Below are 15,157 nucleotides of genomic sequence, written 5' to 3' on the forward strand. Positions count from 1 at the left end.
AAAAATGTTTGGGTGAAAACATTGCAAACTCTAAACTGAGTGTAAAGCAACATGACCTTGGCTCTAACACACTTGCACACACACACACACACACACTCACACCCTGAAAAAGGAAGCATTCTAAAGCCATTTCCCCCCTCGTGATTGTACAGTCTTTGTAGCACTATTTATCTTTACTGAAATTAATTTTCTTAATCTAAAATATGAGGCCAATACATTTTACTTCACATAAATTATGAAGATGTCATAATAAAGTTAGTTTATATGGAAAAGTGTGTTACACATTGTTAAACATTATAAAGGTCAACAGGATGTTATTTCTAACATCTAGGTAGAAATGGGAAAATGCAGAATGCACCTGCTTCCCCCTGAGTCCTGGCTGAAGCAACAAGTTTATGCTTCTGCCCCCAGGTGAAAGCTTTCAGGGCCTGAGGTTTTCCTCTGCCTGGACAGTACTGTCCAGGACCAAGGAGAGACTCAGCACCACTCTGGTCCCCTCTGCTCCCAGACCCACATAGTGTCTGAAAAGGCTGGGGCTAGGGACCCCGGGAGAGCCCTGGTAACTGCAAGATCCTTTCTCCTGCCACGAACTCTTTCCCCGCACCCATATGGGTGCTATGGGGTCTATAAAAGTTACTCCCTCAAGCTGCTTAGAGTAAATATAATGATATAAATATTTATTTACAAATGATATAACTAACATCACGTAAAGCAATTTGATTGTTGCAAATTTACATTTTAAATCCACGTATTGAGTCAAATCCCGTTATAACATATCTTATTATTGCACAGATACAGCTATAACATGTGTGAATCCCATGCCCTAAAATAGCTTCAGGTTTATATAGGATATATCATAAAAGGTGCTTTGGGCCCAGCCCACAAGATTCAGTGGCTGAGGGTCGACCTGTGAACCAGGAGGTCACTGTTCGATTCCCGGTCAGGGCACATGCCTGGGTTTAGGGCTCGATCCCCAGCAGGGGGGGTGCAGGAGGCAGCCAATCAGTGACTCTCATCGATGTTTCTCTCTGCCTCCTTCTTTCCTTTCCCTGAAATCAATAAAAACACTTTTTTTTAATTTTTTTTTTTTTTTTAAATCACATTTGACTATGTATTATAGTCTTTGGGTATTTTTTTTTTAAATATATCTTTATTGATTTCAGAGAGAGGAAGGGAGAGGGAGAGAGAGGGATAGAAACATCAACGACTAGAGAGTTATTGATCGGCTGCAGCCCGCAACCGGGGCCTGAGCCCTGACCAGGAATCAAACCCTGATCGCCTGGATCCTAGGTCGATGCTCAACCACTGAGCGACGCCGGGCCAGGCCACAACATATTTAAAAAAAATAAAATGTGCTTTGGTCCCGTGGCCACATAAACATGATATTTAAATATGCTACATTGTGTTTTAATGGTGTTTAAAGAAATAGTGATCAAATAATCTCAAAGCATTTATTTTTCTGTTATTTTACAGTGTTATGTAATTCCAGAGATATTAATCTCTGGGAAAAAATTTTCCAGTTAAATAATTTGATTTGATTATAATGCTTGGCCTGTTTTTTTTCTTTACCTGTATTGCTCACATCAGAGGGTGGGGGGCGGGGAAGAGAGAGAGATGCTGTGAATTCGAACAAAAGAGAAGTGCTGGAGCAAATTGTAAAATTTCAAATCATGAATTGGGGTATCAGGGAAAATAAATTGGTTTTACTATCTCCAGTATCCAATTTTTGTAGTGATCTATGACTCTCCATCAGTAGAGAGACTTAAGAGCCTGGACTTAATGGTCCATATTCCTCAATATGTGCTGATAATGCCAATTAGCACTAATAGGATACCCAGCACTTCAAAGCAAGAAGAGCTCCGAGAAATTCCTGGGTTTTGCTTGCAATCCATTTTCTTTTGCCTAAGTCATACAAGCAGGGAATAAAAGATGATGGGTTAACCTCAATCATATGCCATTTTCCATGTCAAGGAATCATTTAGAAGGTGGACTAATATCCCAGTGTAGAGGAAGAGATCCCGGAGAGAATTAAACCCATCTGATGTATTAGTGCTATGTAAATTAGTATTCTAATGGCTAATTGTAGGAAAGTGCACACTTTGAGTTATTGTATCATTTTCAAGTGGCTTTAAAATTTAGACCCTTCCCTTTCAGATGGTTTATTTCAGTAATATCTTTGGATTCCACAGGAGAATTAGCTTGTTCGCAAATGATGTTTCATATGATAAAAATGCCTCGCCTTCTATAGTAATACAAATTTTATAGGGGGGCAGTAGGACGTTGAAATGACACTCCTGACATGCTCGCAAACATCGCTTCTTTCCGAACGGGTTTAACAACATGGTGATGTTTATGGAAAGTGGGCTGATGGTGTCGCACGCGAATCTAATAAAGTGGACATCCATCACGCTGCAATAAAGCCAAGAGCCTCTAATTAAAGCAGGACATCATTCTCGGGATTCAAGTCATTTAGCGTAATTGAAAAGCGTTAATACCCTGTTTACCCCCTTCCATTGGTATTACTTCACGGGTAAAAAACATTTTAAGGTGAAAATGTGTCTTAGGCCTTTAATTGAATGTTATTACCTACTGATTGTAACGTATTGAAACTGTTTAATTACAAACCTGGAAAATAAATTACTATATTGAGAAACAGATCACAGAGCGTTGTAGTGTTCTGTTTTGTAAATAAATACAACATAAAAATTGATATGTCCTTATTTATAATCCATCTTGGAAATACATCTCAATATAATTTATTACGCCCAAATGTTTTTCTTAATTGAGTAACAGTAAAGCAGCATAGGTCATGGGAGTTAATATCCCTGCTCTCATATAAAATCATTTTAAAAATTGTGATTAGGCTGCTTATATTTAACATGAACTAAATAGCAAACTTAATTTTGTAAAATAAAGCATTTTTATGAAGTCTTTAAGATTACATACATACTGCAGAAACAACCTTAATCTTTTTATCTTCTTTGATTTGCTTAATCTTGTTTAGTCTGCAGCATTTTTTCATAGTTTGTTTTGAGGCTGTTACGACCTGTAGAAACCTTACAACAGATGCAGATTGGGCTCTGTGTCAGTCTCAGTCACACACTTTTTCTGAACACCTATAAAAGAATTTCTGTTAATAACATCATGTATTAAAAATGATCAGTGGAAAGTATATGTTGCATTTTTTAATAATGTGCAGTGTATAAAATATATGCATAGTTAATGTTACTTTCCAGATTCTCACATTGTCTGATGAGTTGAGCCAGATAAGCATTACTATGCCCATTTTACAGATGAGCAAACCATGTTTCAAAGATATGAAGTAATTAGCAGAAAGTCAGGAAAAGATGAAATGGTTAAGATACTTATTTTTTAAATTATTGTGCCTTCAACCAGAGCATGCTGACTTCTTAGAGCATCTTATTTTTCCATCATTTGGAAAAGTTTCTCAGTGAAACTCACTATGTGCCATTAAATTATTTCAACACTATGTTTTTTATTAAACTTATGTACTTTCTTTTCCAACCATATTTCCATAACTGCATTAGCTGCTGTTAATGTAATTTTCCTTCCAAGTGGGGAAAAAATATTGATGAGATTGTGTTTGTTTCCACAGAATCTACTTTTCCCAAACCAACCCCAGCAGCCCAACAGTAGATGTTCTGTGTCACCCACCGGAGACCTCACGATTACCAACATTCAGCGATCAGACGCGGGTTACTATATCTGCCAGGCCCTAACTGTGGCAGGAAGCATTTTAGCAAAAGCTCAACTGGAAGTTACTGATGGTGCGGTATTATTAGATTTGTCTCATGGAAATGATGGCTTTTTAAAAAATTTTATTTATTGATTTTTAGAGAGAGAGAGAGATTTGTTGGTCAACTTATTTATGCACTTATTGGTTGATTTTTATATGTGCCCTTATGGGACTGAACCTGCAACCTTGACATATTGGGACAGTGTCCTAACCAATGGAGCTACCTGACCAGGGCATGTTTTTTATTACAGGAGTCACATTAACGTGTGAATTTTCTGATTCGTTAGTTAAATTATTTTAATGAATTCTTATCTTTTTAGCTTGGATCCGGATAAAATAACATTTTTAATAGTTTCTAATTATTCTTGATTTAATACCATTTATTTTCCCAAAGAACGTCCAAGACAATCTATCATTAAAAACATAGTGATGCATTGTTATAAAGAAATGGCATTACACTCACATTGCATAGACATGTTATCTGCATATTTTAATTAGTCTTAGGAAGACACGATTGCTTCTAATAGATACTAATAATTTGATTTTATTAGAGGGGAAAGATAGCATCTTTAATATTATCAGTGGAAAAGGAGGTGGGTTTTTGGTTAGCTGGCCACATTGTGACATTATTTTTTATTTGTACACATGTATGGCGAATCTTAAACAAAGCACCTACACTCATAGCAAAGGTTGGAAAAGATTTAAGGCCCTTCATAGTCTGATTTTTCCCTAAGAGCTTTTCACAAATTACAACTAGAAAGTTTTAGATATTTTTTAAACCTCTGAGCATGAATTTAAGCTCTGTTGTTTGATGTCTTAAATTAAATTTTTTTCTGACCCCCTTTATTTTTGAGGTTTGTGGGGAGCTTGTTCCTTGACACTATGATTCTGAGACACAAGAGCTTCAGCCCGTGACCTCTCTGATTCTCTTCTGGTGAAATTTGATGTGCTTTCTTAGAGTTCACATTTACATGTAGATTAAAAGGTCATTTAAAATTAATAGAAAGGCAATATTTTTTAATGTTAGTGGTATTGCCTGATTCAGCACTGTGGCAGGCATGCAAATAAATAGAACAGACATTAGCTGTGGGGCCCTGGGTTGTTAATGGCCGCACCTGCTGCTGCTGCAGAGATTCACTGCTACCAAGGGAAGGGAGTCAGGTTCCAGGAGGGTAACTGTGCTGAGAAGTTCTTCCTTTAGGTAGACATGAACTTTGACCTTTCATTCTTCTGTATTTCTTTAAAATAAATAATTGTTAATCTTTGTTAAGATTTCAGATTTTCTACTATGAGCAAAAATGTCTAGGTACGTATACTTGGAAAATCAGATGTTCTGACCAAAGATCAAGTTTTCGTCTACACTATTACAAAACAATCCAAACAACACTCAAGATCTCTACTGTGATCCATTGAAGATCTTAGGTTATTGTATTTACAAAAGCCAGGCTCCAAAATATTTCTAAATGAAGAAATTTTTATGGAAAAAGCAAAACATATTTGTAGATAACAAAATTGATGAATGAGAATAATTGATTTATGATGTGATTCATGAAACAGGTGGATATTCAGAATTATGTCTAATATAATGGAACAAAAAATTTTTGTTTTGAGAATTTATGTTGGTTGATGAGATGAGCACATAAAACAGAGTTATTCTAGATTCATTTCTGAGGTCAAAATTAAGACAGTGATAAACAGTTTTAAATCTGATGACTGAGATGGCTCTGGACATTTTGCTACAACTGGCTTGAACATTAATTGCTACATTGATTTTTACTTAAGTAAGCAATCACAAAATCAAGATCCTTTTGCAAAAGCATTGAATGAAGATTAGAGAGTTATTGATTTTTAGAGTAAAGAAATCTAACTTCAAGGCACACACATGTATTATTATTGTAAATAACCTCTATCTCCAAATTGTAACTTGCCACATTGGCTGATGATGTCAGCTTCTATTTAGTGTTTTGAATTTTTTAGATTGGTTAACAATTTAAAAATATGTGAGCCATCATTTTTATTTTCAACAATTTTTGTGTATGATCCAGGGCCATTTAGAGCCAATTGAAATTCCAAAGCAGAATGAAAACATATGCCATGTTCTGAGAAACAAGCAAAACATCTCTAGCAATGTTTCTGTTGTTACATTTTTACACTTAGACTCCTTTCTCAGAAATATTTTTAGCTCAAGTGTTCATATAAAATGAGATTGCTAATGGCAATGAAAGGTGCTATCTAGTGATAATTTTACTGAAATAGATTGAGCTAAGATGCTTCCATATACTTGAGTTTCAAAATATCCCACTAAAAAACCTCATTAATTCATTGGTACTGTTCTTCATGTCTTTTTTATTCTACTCTTTGTCTTTAAGAAAATTAAAACATTGTAATGAAAATTCTATGAGTAGAGCCAATAGACTCTAAAAGGACTGATGAGAAGGCATGTACTTATATCTTATATTGACAAGAAATGTCACACTGTGGTCTTATATGAATGGTGATTGGAGATTTATAATGCACAGTTAGAGAAAACCGTGGAGTTATTCACAGATCACTGCAAATCCTAAATATTCATTTAACCATTGACCTTAATGTCATGAAAACCTGTGGTCATCTTTTACTCATAACATGATTGAACTGAAAATTCCTTCTGGCCAGGAGATTTTTAATTACTTTATTGATCAAATTCATTTAAAATAGGATGAGCTACACATTTGGGAAGTAAAAAGGAGAGAAAGAAACTAACTAGATGCCTTTTGGCTCTATCTAATGATTTTAAGACTGAAAATAAAAGCAGGTTATAAGAAGTTACCTGAATTCTATATAGATATTTAATTTGAAACAGTTATTTAAAATTTAGTAAATAGTTTCTATTCTGTTTCTTCAGACCCATTTTTCTCATTAAATTTAAAAATTTTAATGTTTTGTGAGTCACTCTTCCCGTTTTAGCCCATGAAGTAAATAAAGTCTATGAAACTTTTCATTTGGATATCTGCACAATTATTGCCAGATGTTTCATAATTGGTATAATACTATACTTTCACATTCTCTGACTATTATTTTATTTACTTCTAAAATGAATAATTTGATCAAGGAAATCAGTAAAATAATAGGTCTAATTTTATTTTTTTGGTAAAAAATACTTGAGCAGTATTTTATTGTTTTTCTTAGATTTTTATAAGGTTTCTACATAGATACACACATACATATATACCTGCACACACATTTTAATGCAGATTTTTATGTAGTGCGTTTAGTTTTATTGGAAATCTACTACATCTTTCCAGGCAAGGGGCCTCTATAATAACTCCGATTTTAAATTCAGGTTGGTTGCTTTCTCATGATAGACTCTGAAAAGTCTGCATAATTTATTGCCTTTTTCTCAAATCTGTAAACCATAGTAATAGAGATGATGCATATAGATTGAGAAGTAATCATATACTGGCATTTATAGAAACTTATAGACAAAAAAGATTAGAGCGTTGATAAACAATATGTTTTATTATGAACATTGTAATATAACATGATCTTGAGAAAGACTATTTCTCTTCACAGTTGCATAGCAAAAAATAGAATCTATAATTTTTTTATCTAAAACTAAATAGTTCATATTGTTCAAGGGTCAACTGTGTGTCTGTATTTTGAAGAAATGGCTGATTTTAGGGTTGGGTCAGGAATTATAGAAGAGAAGCCTGGGGCATCTTGTAGCATCAGAAAGTAAGGAAGTACTTGAAAAAAACAAAAAAAAACAAGAACCCACACATTGTTGGGTGTTGGGGGTGGATGTCAAAGGAACACAGGAGCCAAATGAATGAGTGCCCAGTGGTCATTATAGTTCAAAGTAGCATTGGACTGCAACTCAAAATATAAAATAAATATACATGAGTCCATATTGATAGAAAATATGATTGAATAAATTAAGAAATGAAGAAGAGACAAATAGAAGATTTCCAAAATTTTTTTTTGTAAATACTCTGACCTCAAAGATGTGGAGCATAACTCCCCACTCTTTAAGTGTGAATAGCTCAGAGACATTTCTACCTGAGGGTACAGATATGGAAAGGGGAAAAACTAACTTTATGGTGGAGAAACCTGACAAACACACCTCATGGGGACGATCACAGTGAACATCAAGAATGATATGTCTTTTTTATAAATTTTTAAAAAATTTCCCCTCCCCCTTGTCTCCCACACCCAACCTCTCTTTGCCTCTGGCAACCACCAATATATTCTCTGTAGTTATGATCGCTTGTTTGTTTGTTTTTAAATTCAGATACAATTTTTTAAAATATTTAGAATTTTAATTAAATTTTTTTATTTTATATACATACACACACACAGTTGGCCCTTGAATAATGTGGAGGTAGGTTAAGGACACTGATCCCCTTCACAGTTGAAAATCCACATATAACTTTTGACTCCCCAAAATCTTAATTAATATGCTATTGACCAGAAGCCTTACTGATAAAATAGTTGATTAACATATATTTTGTATGTTATATGTATTATATATTATATCCTTACAATGAAGTAACCTAGGGAAAAGAAAATGTTATTAGGAAAATCGTATATATGCATAAAATAAAAAGTATGTTTTAGATAATTAACCAAAATTTTGGTTAATTATCTAAAGTTTATAGAACTTGCTGAAGTTTATAGAACTTTCTCTTAAATTTAAGAAAGTTTCTCTGGACCTAAATATGTCAGTTTTATTATGAAGTGGTCTTCTTATTAGTTCTAGATAAAAGCTTGCCTTTATTTGACTTCATATTTCCATTACTCATTTAAATAATACTATACATTTGGATATGTTTCCTAAATCATTATGAAATCCTTCTAAAGACATGGAAGGTAAAATTTAATAAAAAACACACTGATATAAAAGCTTATGAAATTACAGAAAATGGATCCAACAAACACAGGAATTTATATATATATAAACACTGTTGAAAACCCAATGTTTGTTATACTATAAATAAAGTCTAATTATATTACTTATCTTTGCTTAATTGTAAGGATTAAGTAAATTATATCATTTATATTATATTACTATAATTTAAAGACTCAATATCAGAATTTTGGATAAAAATAATTTATAATCAAATATTTTAATATCAACAGAAATACTATAGCCTATATACATACAGTATGCACCTGGTGATAGAAAGGGTGAAATTATGTATTATACAGACACTTATAATAAAAGTAAAAGTGAAAATTTACTCTGTTCACATTTCCTCCACAGGCTTTCTTAAATTTGCGCATGAGAGACAAAATAGACATTTTATAAATGACTGTAATAACCTCTCCATATTTTCAATTTAATATGATTCAGCCTTTCAATAACATTAAGCCTTTCTAAAATGTTATGATTTTATGCCATCATCATCTTAATTATAAGTAATTCAAACTCAGGTATAAATAATAATATGGTCTCAGTATAGTTTATACAGATAATAGATATTTGAGTGATATAGAATATGCAGAATAGGTTATAAGTAATATGTACGATTTGGCGCCTTTGACCTTACTTTCAACATCAAGACTACTGAATTTTATAGAAGTTAAAATATTCTGAAAACGCCTTTACCCTTTAGTTTTGACAGATAGACCCCCGCCCGTAATTCTTCAAGGCCCAGCCAACCAGACGCTGGCAGTGGACGGCACGGCGCTACTGAAATGTAAAGCAACTGGAGACCCTCTTCCTGTAATTAGCTGGTTGAAGGAGGGGTTCACTTTTCTGGGTAGAGACCCAAGAGCAACCATACAAGAGCAAGGGACATTGCAGATTAAAAACTTACGGGTAAGTAATGTCTGACTCCTGTTCGTATCTCACCTGTACAAAAAGTCCTGACCCGGAGAAAACTGTGCTGTGAACTTGAAATCTTATTTCCCAGCACAACGCTCTACACTGTATTATGGGCCACGTTAGTTCCTATTGTACAAATGACGAGTTCAAATGAGAGGAATATCATTGTCTTTATATTACTCACAAATTTTTAACAGACTTAGATACTTTTTACACCTTCATCCCAACCTGTATGTACATAATCAGTGAAACTAAAAATCTTAAACACATAAAGCTAATAATACTAATAGAATATTAAAATAATCTCAAAGTGACAGATGCTTCTGATATACTCTCATGAACATAGATAGTTTATAAGGAAATATGGATAAGTTGGGTTGACCAGACAGTTGTGCGGAAGCAATAAAGAGATCAGACTGAATACACGGGAGGCAAGCTTAGCTGGTTGATGGAAAATCTTACATTTTAGGTTATGTTGCAGTGGAATTTAAATGTAAACCTGTGGACAAGAACAAGCCTTGCTGGCCTTTTAATAGTGGATGAACATTCCTGCGAATTAAATAAGTTAGACCTGCTTCAGGATCAACTCAATCAAAACAAATACCTGCTTCTGAGTGTTGTATTAGCTGTGTACTACCATGTAACAAGTCAGCAAAAACACAGAGGCTTAAAAAGGCACATCTGTTATCTCACAGTGTCTATGGGTTGGAAGCCTGGGCGTGACTTAACTGGGTCTTCTGCTTCAGGGGCCACAAGTCTACAATCAGGTGTCAGGGTTGTGTCTCATCTGAGGATTGACTGGGGATAAATTTGATTCTACAACATGATTGTAGCAGCACTCAGTTTCTTGTGACCAATGACTTCAGCTTCTTGATTACTGTTAGCTGAAGGCTGCCTTTAGTTTCTTGCCATATGGATATTCCCAATATGACTTGTTCCCTCAAAGTCAAGAAGAGAGAGAATCTCCTAGCAAGAGAGGCTTTGCAGTCCTATGCAACATAATCACAAATATGACATCCAGCCACCCTTGCTCTATCCTGTTGGCCAGAAATAAGTCAACAGGCCTCCCACACTCAGGTGAGGGATTATACAAGGTGGGACTACCAAGAGGATGTGTCATAAGGGCCACCTGCCCTTTGAAAGTATATTCTATTCAATACGTTCAACAAAATATAGAGAATCTCCCTACATGCAGCAAGCACTATGCCAATGCTTGAGTGTATATTATAGCGATAGAAAGATTGGGAATGAGAGCCAGAACTAAGATGGTTGATGTAAGAGTGCACAAAGAAAATTAACCGAAAATGATTCCATGGAAGAACAGTTAGTAGAATCTGGTCTCTGGGGAGAAACTGGGAATCAAGATCAAGGAAAAAAAACACAAAAAACTCAAAAAGCAATGTTGAATTTTCTCTTTTAAAATGAGCACAGTGTTCTCTTACAGTGCCAATGCATCTGCAATCACACGCTTAGCTTGTGGTCATCATTGTATCATAGAGATAAATACACAGAAGAAAGAACTACTCTATTTTTACATTGTGTGCATGCACACCCAGAAACACAAATCTTTAATATATTAAATTCATTTTAATTTGGAGACACAGACATTAATAATTGCTCTAAGCAGAAAAAATGCTTTGGATTTCAGTTAAAAGAAAATATAAATTAATATAGATTTTAGCTTGTCATTTTATTGATTGTAAAATAATGCTTAACCTTCTATAAACAAAATGGGAGTTATTAAAAAATTCGCCCCAACTCTCCTTGAGTAAACATTTTAACTTCTCTCTGGGCTAACGTCAGACTCGGGCCATGGGGGTTAATGCAGTTTCACTGTACTGCTGAATTAGAGGTTGTGCTTGAACAGTCAGGATCCCCAGTAATGTTTGAAAGAAGCAATTAAAGGTGGGTGCTTGATGATGTCAAACAAACTTGGAGCCCTCTGGCAGGCTCCTGAGGAGCCTGTCTGAGATGCAGGCTCCAGGGGGCTTGTCTGCAGCCAACTACGACAGGAGAACAGTAGGTGAGGCGGCTGACAGCACATGAATCTCTGTTTAAAGCACTTGCTTAAGGATAAAAGAAGGGTGGGAAAGGCCTGAAGAGCGTGTGATCAGAAAAGGTCCTATTTAAAGTGGAAGGAATAAAAACGTGCTGAGGATGGCGATGATGATATAGGAGTGACTTTTTGCAGTGATATTTAGGGTTTCGATAGCCCTAAAAAAGGATTCTCTTTCTGTAGCATGACTGCCTTTAAAGGGAGATAAAAACCTGTTTTACAGTATTTCACGTGTATCAAAAGACTTCCTGTAGGTTACAGTCCTTTGTGTCTCACTATTTCTTTTTCGGTACTTAATGCAAGGGGGGGAGGCGTGATGAACATTGTGTTCCTATAGTTCAGCTAATTGGTAGCTGAATCTGTATCTTTTGAGAAGGAGACTATTCGAATCCTCATTAAAACATACCTACCACAGCTAATGTCAGCCTTGTAGCTCCACGCGATGACAAGGAGCTCCGTTAGGAAGCATTACCTGCCTACCCTCCTTTTGGCGTTTGCACGTGAGAGCAAGTGCTACATTTTAGTTCAACAGCTATAATAAAATGCAAATTCTTCCCTCTTTCAGAGACCATATTCAAATGAACATCCCATTAAAATCCAACCTCAGCTCATTATATTTAGTTTGTGAGTGATGCTTCTTAAATGAAAAGATGTCTAATGACTGTAATGCGTGCACAGCCACATTTGAAAGGATCGCGTTTTCCACAAAGGCTATCCCCCATCCTCACTCCGCGTAATGGAGATAATATGGCAAAGAAGGACGTTCCAGGGCCATTTGAAACTTAGGTTAAAATACATAATGGTATTTAAAATCAATTAAAATGGTGGGGCGGCAGTAACATCCATGCACTAAAGATTTACTTGAGAATCAATTGTGGACTGTTCAGTCATCGATACACTTACATTTTGAACCCAGCAGAGATTATATTCTGTGAACGCCCGTATTTCATCCACAATTAGACTCATGTTCATCACAGAGCGTTAATTCCACATCTGACTTGCCTTGCTCTGCGTGGTCGTCAGGTCCCCTCCCCAGGCTCACTCTCCCTTTGGCCCTAAACTGAGGCCAGTGAGCGCTTGCAGCGTGAGCCCAGAGGGCTTGTGAGTTACACGTTTTATTGACCTTGAGGCTTTTGTCACGGCACAGTCACGGAGTAGCCTGCCTTTTACATTTGTAAAACAGAACTTTTGATATTATCAAGTATTCCTAAAAGCGTTTTGGAATAAATAAATAGCAAAACGATTTTAACTGATATCGATAAAATGGCAACTTTTATGTAAACCTATAAAAAGAGTCATGTGCTAGATTATTTCTGTGTTCTCTTTTAGCTCTAAGTTTCAGTTTTTCTATAGGCGTGAATTGTTTGTTTCTTTAATGATATAATATTCCATTCATTGTTACACGGCTACACTTTATAGCTGAACACTGATTTCTTTAAAGGGAAAGAGTTAGTATTTTTAACTTTTTGATATTTTCAACAAAGTATTTAAACCACTTTACTGGTCTCCCTTCCCTGCACGCTAGATGTCTGACACTGGCACTTACACGTGTGTGGCCACAAGTTCGAGTGGGGAGACTTCCTGGAGCGCTGTGCTGGATGTGACAGGTGAATTCTCTGCTATTATTTTAACAGAAGAAATCTTGAGTCCATGTCCGCGATTACCTCATTATTGAATACCAAGTTAAGAAGACATCAATGTGTTAAATTCATTAAAAGTAAATATTCAGTCTTATGCCACTTTTCAATGCCTGCACCACTTGGCCCATAGCCTTGCGTGTAAGGGATTCGATACATTTTCCCTTGACAACTTTGTTACTTTATTTTCTCAATCTAAAGAGAAAGCAACTCTAGCGATCATGTGTGAAAGTAAACATTTAGGAGAAGCAAATAGGGACATACTTTTGTTCCTGCGGATCAATCGCTCCCTGTCTGGGTCAGCTTCTTTAATGGACTGTTTTTCTTTTAAGCATTGTCTCAGCGCGTGCGTTCAGGAATGAAGCTTTTTCTGTTTGTCCTCTATAGAATCCGGAGCAACAATCAGTAAAAATTATGATTTAAGTGACCTGCCAGGACCACCATCCAAACCGCAGGTCACTGATGTTACTAAGAACAGTGTCACCTTGTCCTGGCAACCAGGTACCCCTGGAGCCCTCCCGGCAAGTTCGTATATCATTGAGGCATTCAGGTATGGGACGGTTCCTGTTCTCTCCCTTGGGTTTTGCTTTAGCTCCTATGTCCTAAAATCTCACGTGAGCTGTCCTGCTGTTGTGTTTTAAGGACAGGTTCAATCAGAACATTTTAAGAATTTGCCTTTAAGTCTGATCTTATTCAAGAATAGACTGCAGTGTTTTTAATTTATTTATAATTTAACTATAAGGTTAAGTATGTCTTGTCCCTGCCTAAGTTTATAGGGACCTAATTCAGGACATAATCACTTAGCTGTTCTCTTTACCTTGACCATCATAAGGATACAAGATAAGAATTTAGCATTAGAACCAGGCAGAAAATTATTTAACCAGGCATTAATTAAAACGCTTAAATGAAATAAGTTACTCAATGTTTATTGAGGGACAGAACACTGGAACTTCGCTTCCTAAATAATTAGAGCAGAATTTAAAGTAATCCCAATGTTTTTATGCTAAATGTTTGAATACATCTATTGGGTATACTTAAGAGAAAAATTGAAAAGTTACAATTAAAAAATTGATTTTATGCACCCCTGGTTGCTGAAAAGAAATGTCCAATTGTTATTTGAATTAATTGTCATCAATTTAAGGATATAGACTATAAGATAGCAAATGTCTTTATAAAACTGTCCTGGGAGAATTTGATGAAATACTTATACAAATAGGAAAATGTAGTTTCGTATTCAGTTCCAATGTGCTTGTATTTGCCATTATAAAGATAGCGATAGCCGCTCTCCTTTCCAAGCATTAGGAGAAATGCTTAAAAATGCTCTCGTTTTAGGCTCTCCTAATCCATTTAAGGTAACGATGGATACATAACTTTCAAATTTCAAAATATAATTTTCCTTGAATTTTCACACTTTGATGCATAAGGTCTTCTGAAAAATAAATGAGAGGCCCCGAAAATTGCATGTTCTCTTCACTTTGAATAGAAGGAACATTTGATCTTAGAGAGAGTGCCCTAGGCGGGCATGCCGTCTGTGGCTGCTGTAAGGGATTCAGAGATAGTTAGCCATTCCAAGATGGGCAATCACAGAACTGTGTAATGTATGATTTTATGAAAAACGTGACCAAGGGAAAATGCTCATTCCATGCTTCCTTTCTTCTTTTACAGATATGTAGTTTTAGAAGGCTTTATTATAATATTGCATGTGGAAATGACCCAAAGAAAACACACCTTGTAACAGGAAAATGTGTTGGCATAATTTACTCTGTAGTCCATTTATTCTTTCTACAGGTTAATTCTTTTCAAGGTATATATATACACATTTACGAGGACCATATTTATTGTATAAACTTGATGTTGTGCTCTTGGCCTCTGTTCCCTTTACAGGTATTCATTTAGTGGGC

The 15,157-nt window shown here is 35.5% G+C and overlaps 1 protein-coding gene across 10 annotated transcripts in view; it reads left to right on the forward strand.

The window, feature by feature from the left end:
* The window catches only part of ROBO2 (roundabout guidance receptor 2), a 557,240-nt gene that overhangs the window by 456,759 nt on the left and 85,324 nt on the right, over positions 1 to 15,157 (forward strand). For all 10 annotated transcript variants that reach the window (XM_016201743.2, XM_016201744.2, XM_016201747.2 and 7 more), the window contains 4 exons: positions 3,617 to 3,788; positions 9,352 to 9,557; positions 13,145 to 13,226; positions 13,644 to 13,806. In XM_016201743.2, the coding sequence (XP_016057229.2) occupies positions 3,617 to 3,788; positions 9,352 to 9,557; positions 13,145 to 13,226; positions 13,644 to 13,806 (623 nt within the window). The remainder of the gene's footprint in view (positions 1 to 3,616; positions 3,789 to 9,351; positions 9,558 to 13,144; positions 13,227 to 13,643; positions 13,807 to 15,157) is intronic.

This window comes from Miniopterus natalensis, chromosome 6, assembly GCF_054644295.1.
Source record: "Miniopterus natalensis isolate mMinNat1 chromosome 6, mMinNat1.hap1, whole genome shotgun sequence".
Lineage (NCBI taxonomy): Eukaryota > Metazoa > Chordata > Mammalia > Chiroptera > Miniopteridae > Miniopterus > Miniopterus natalensis.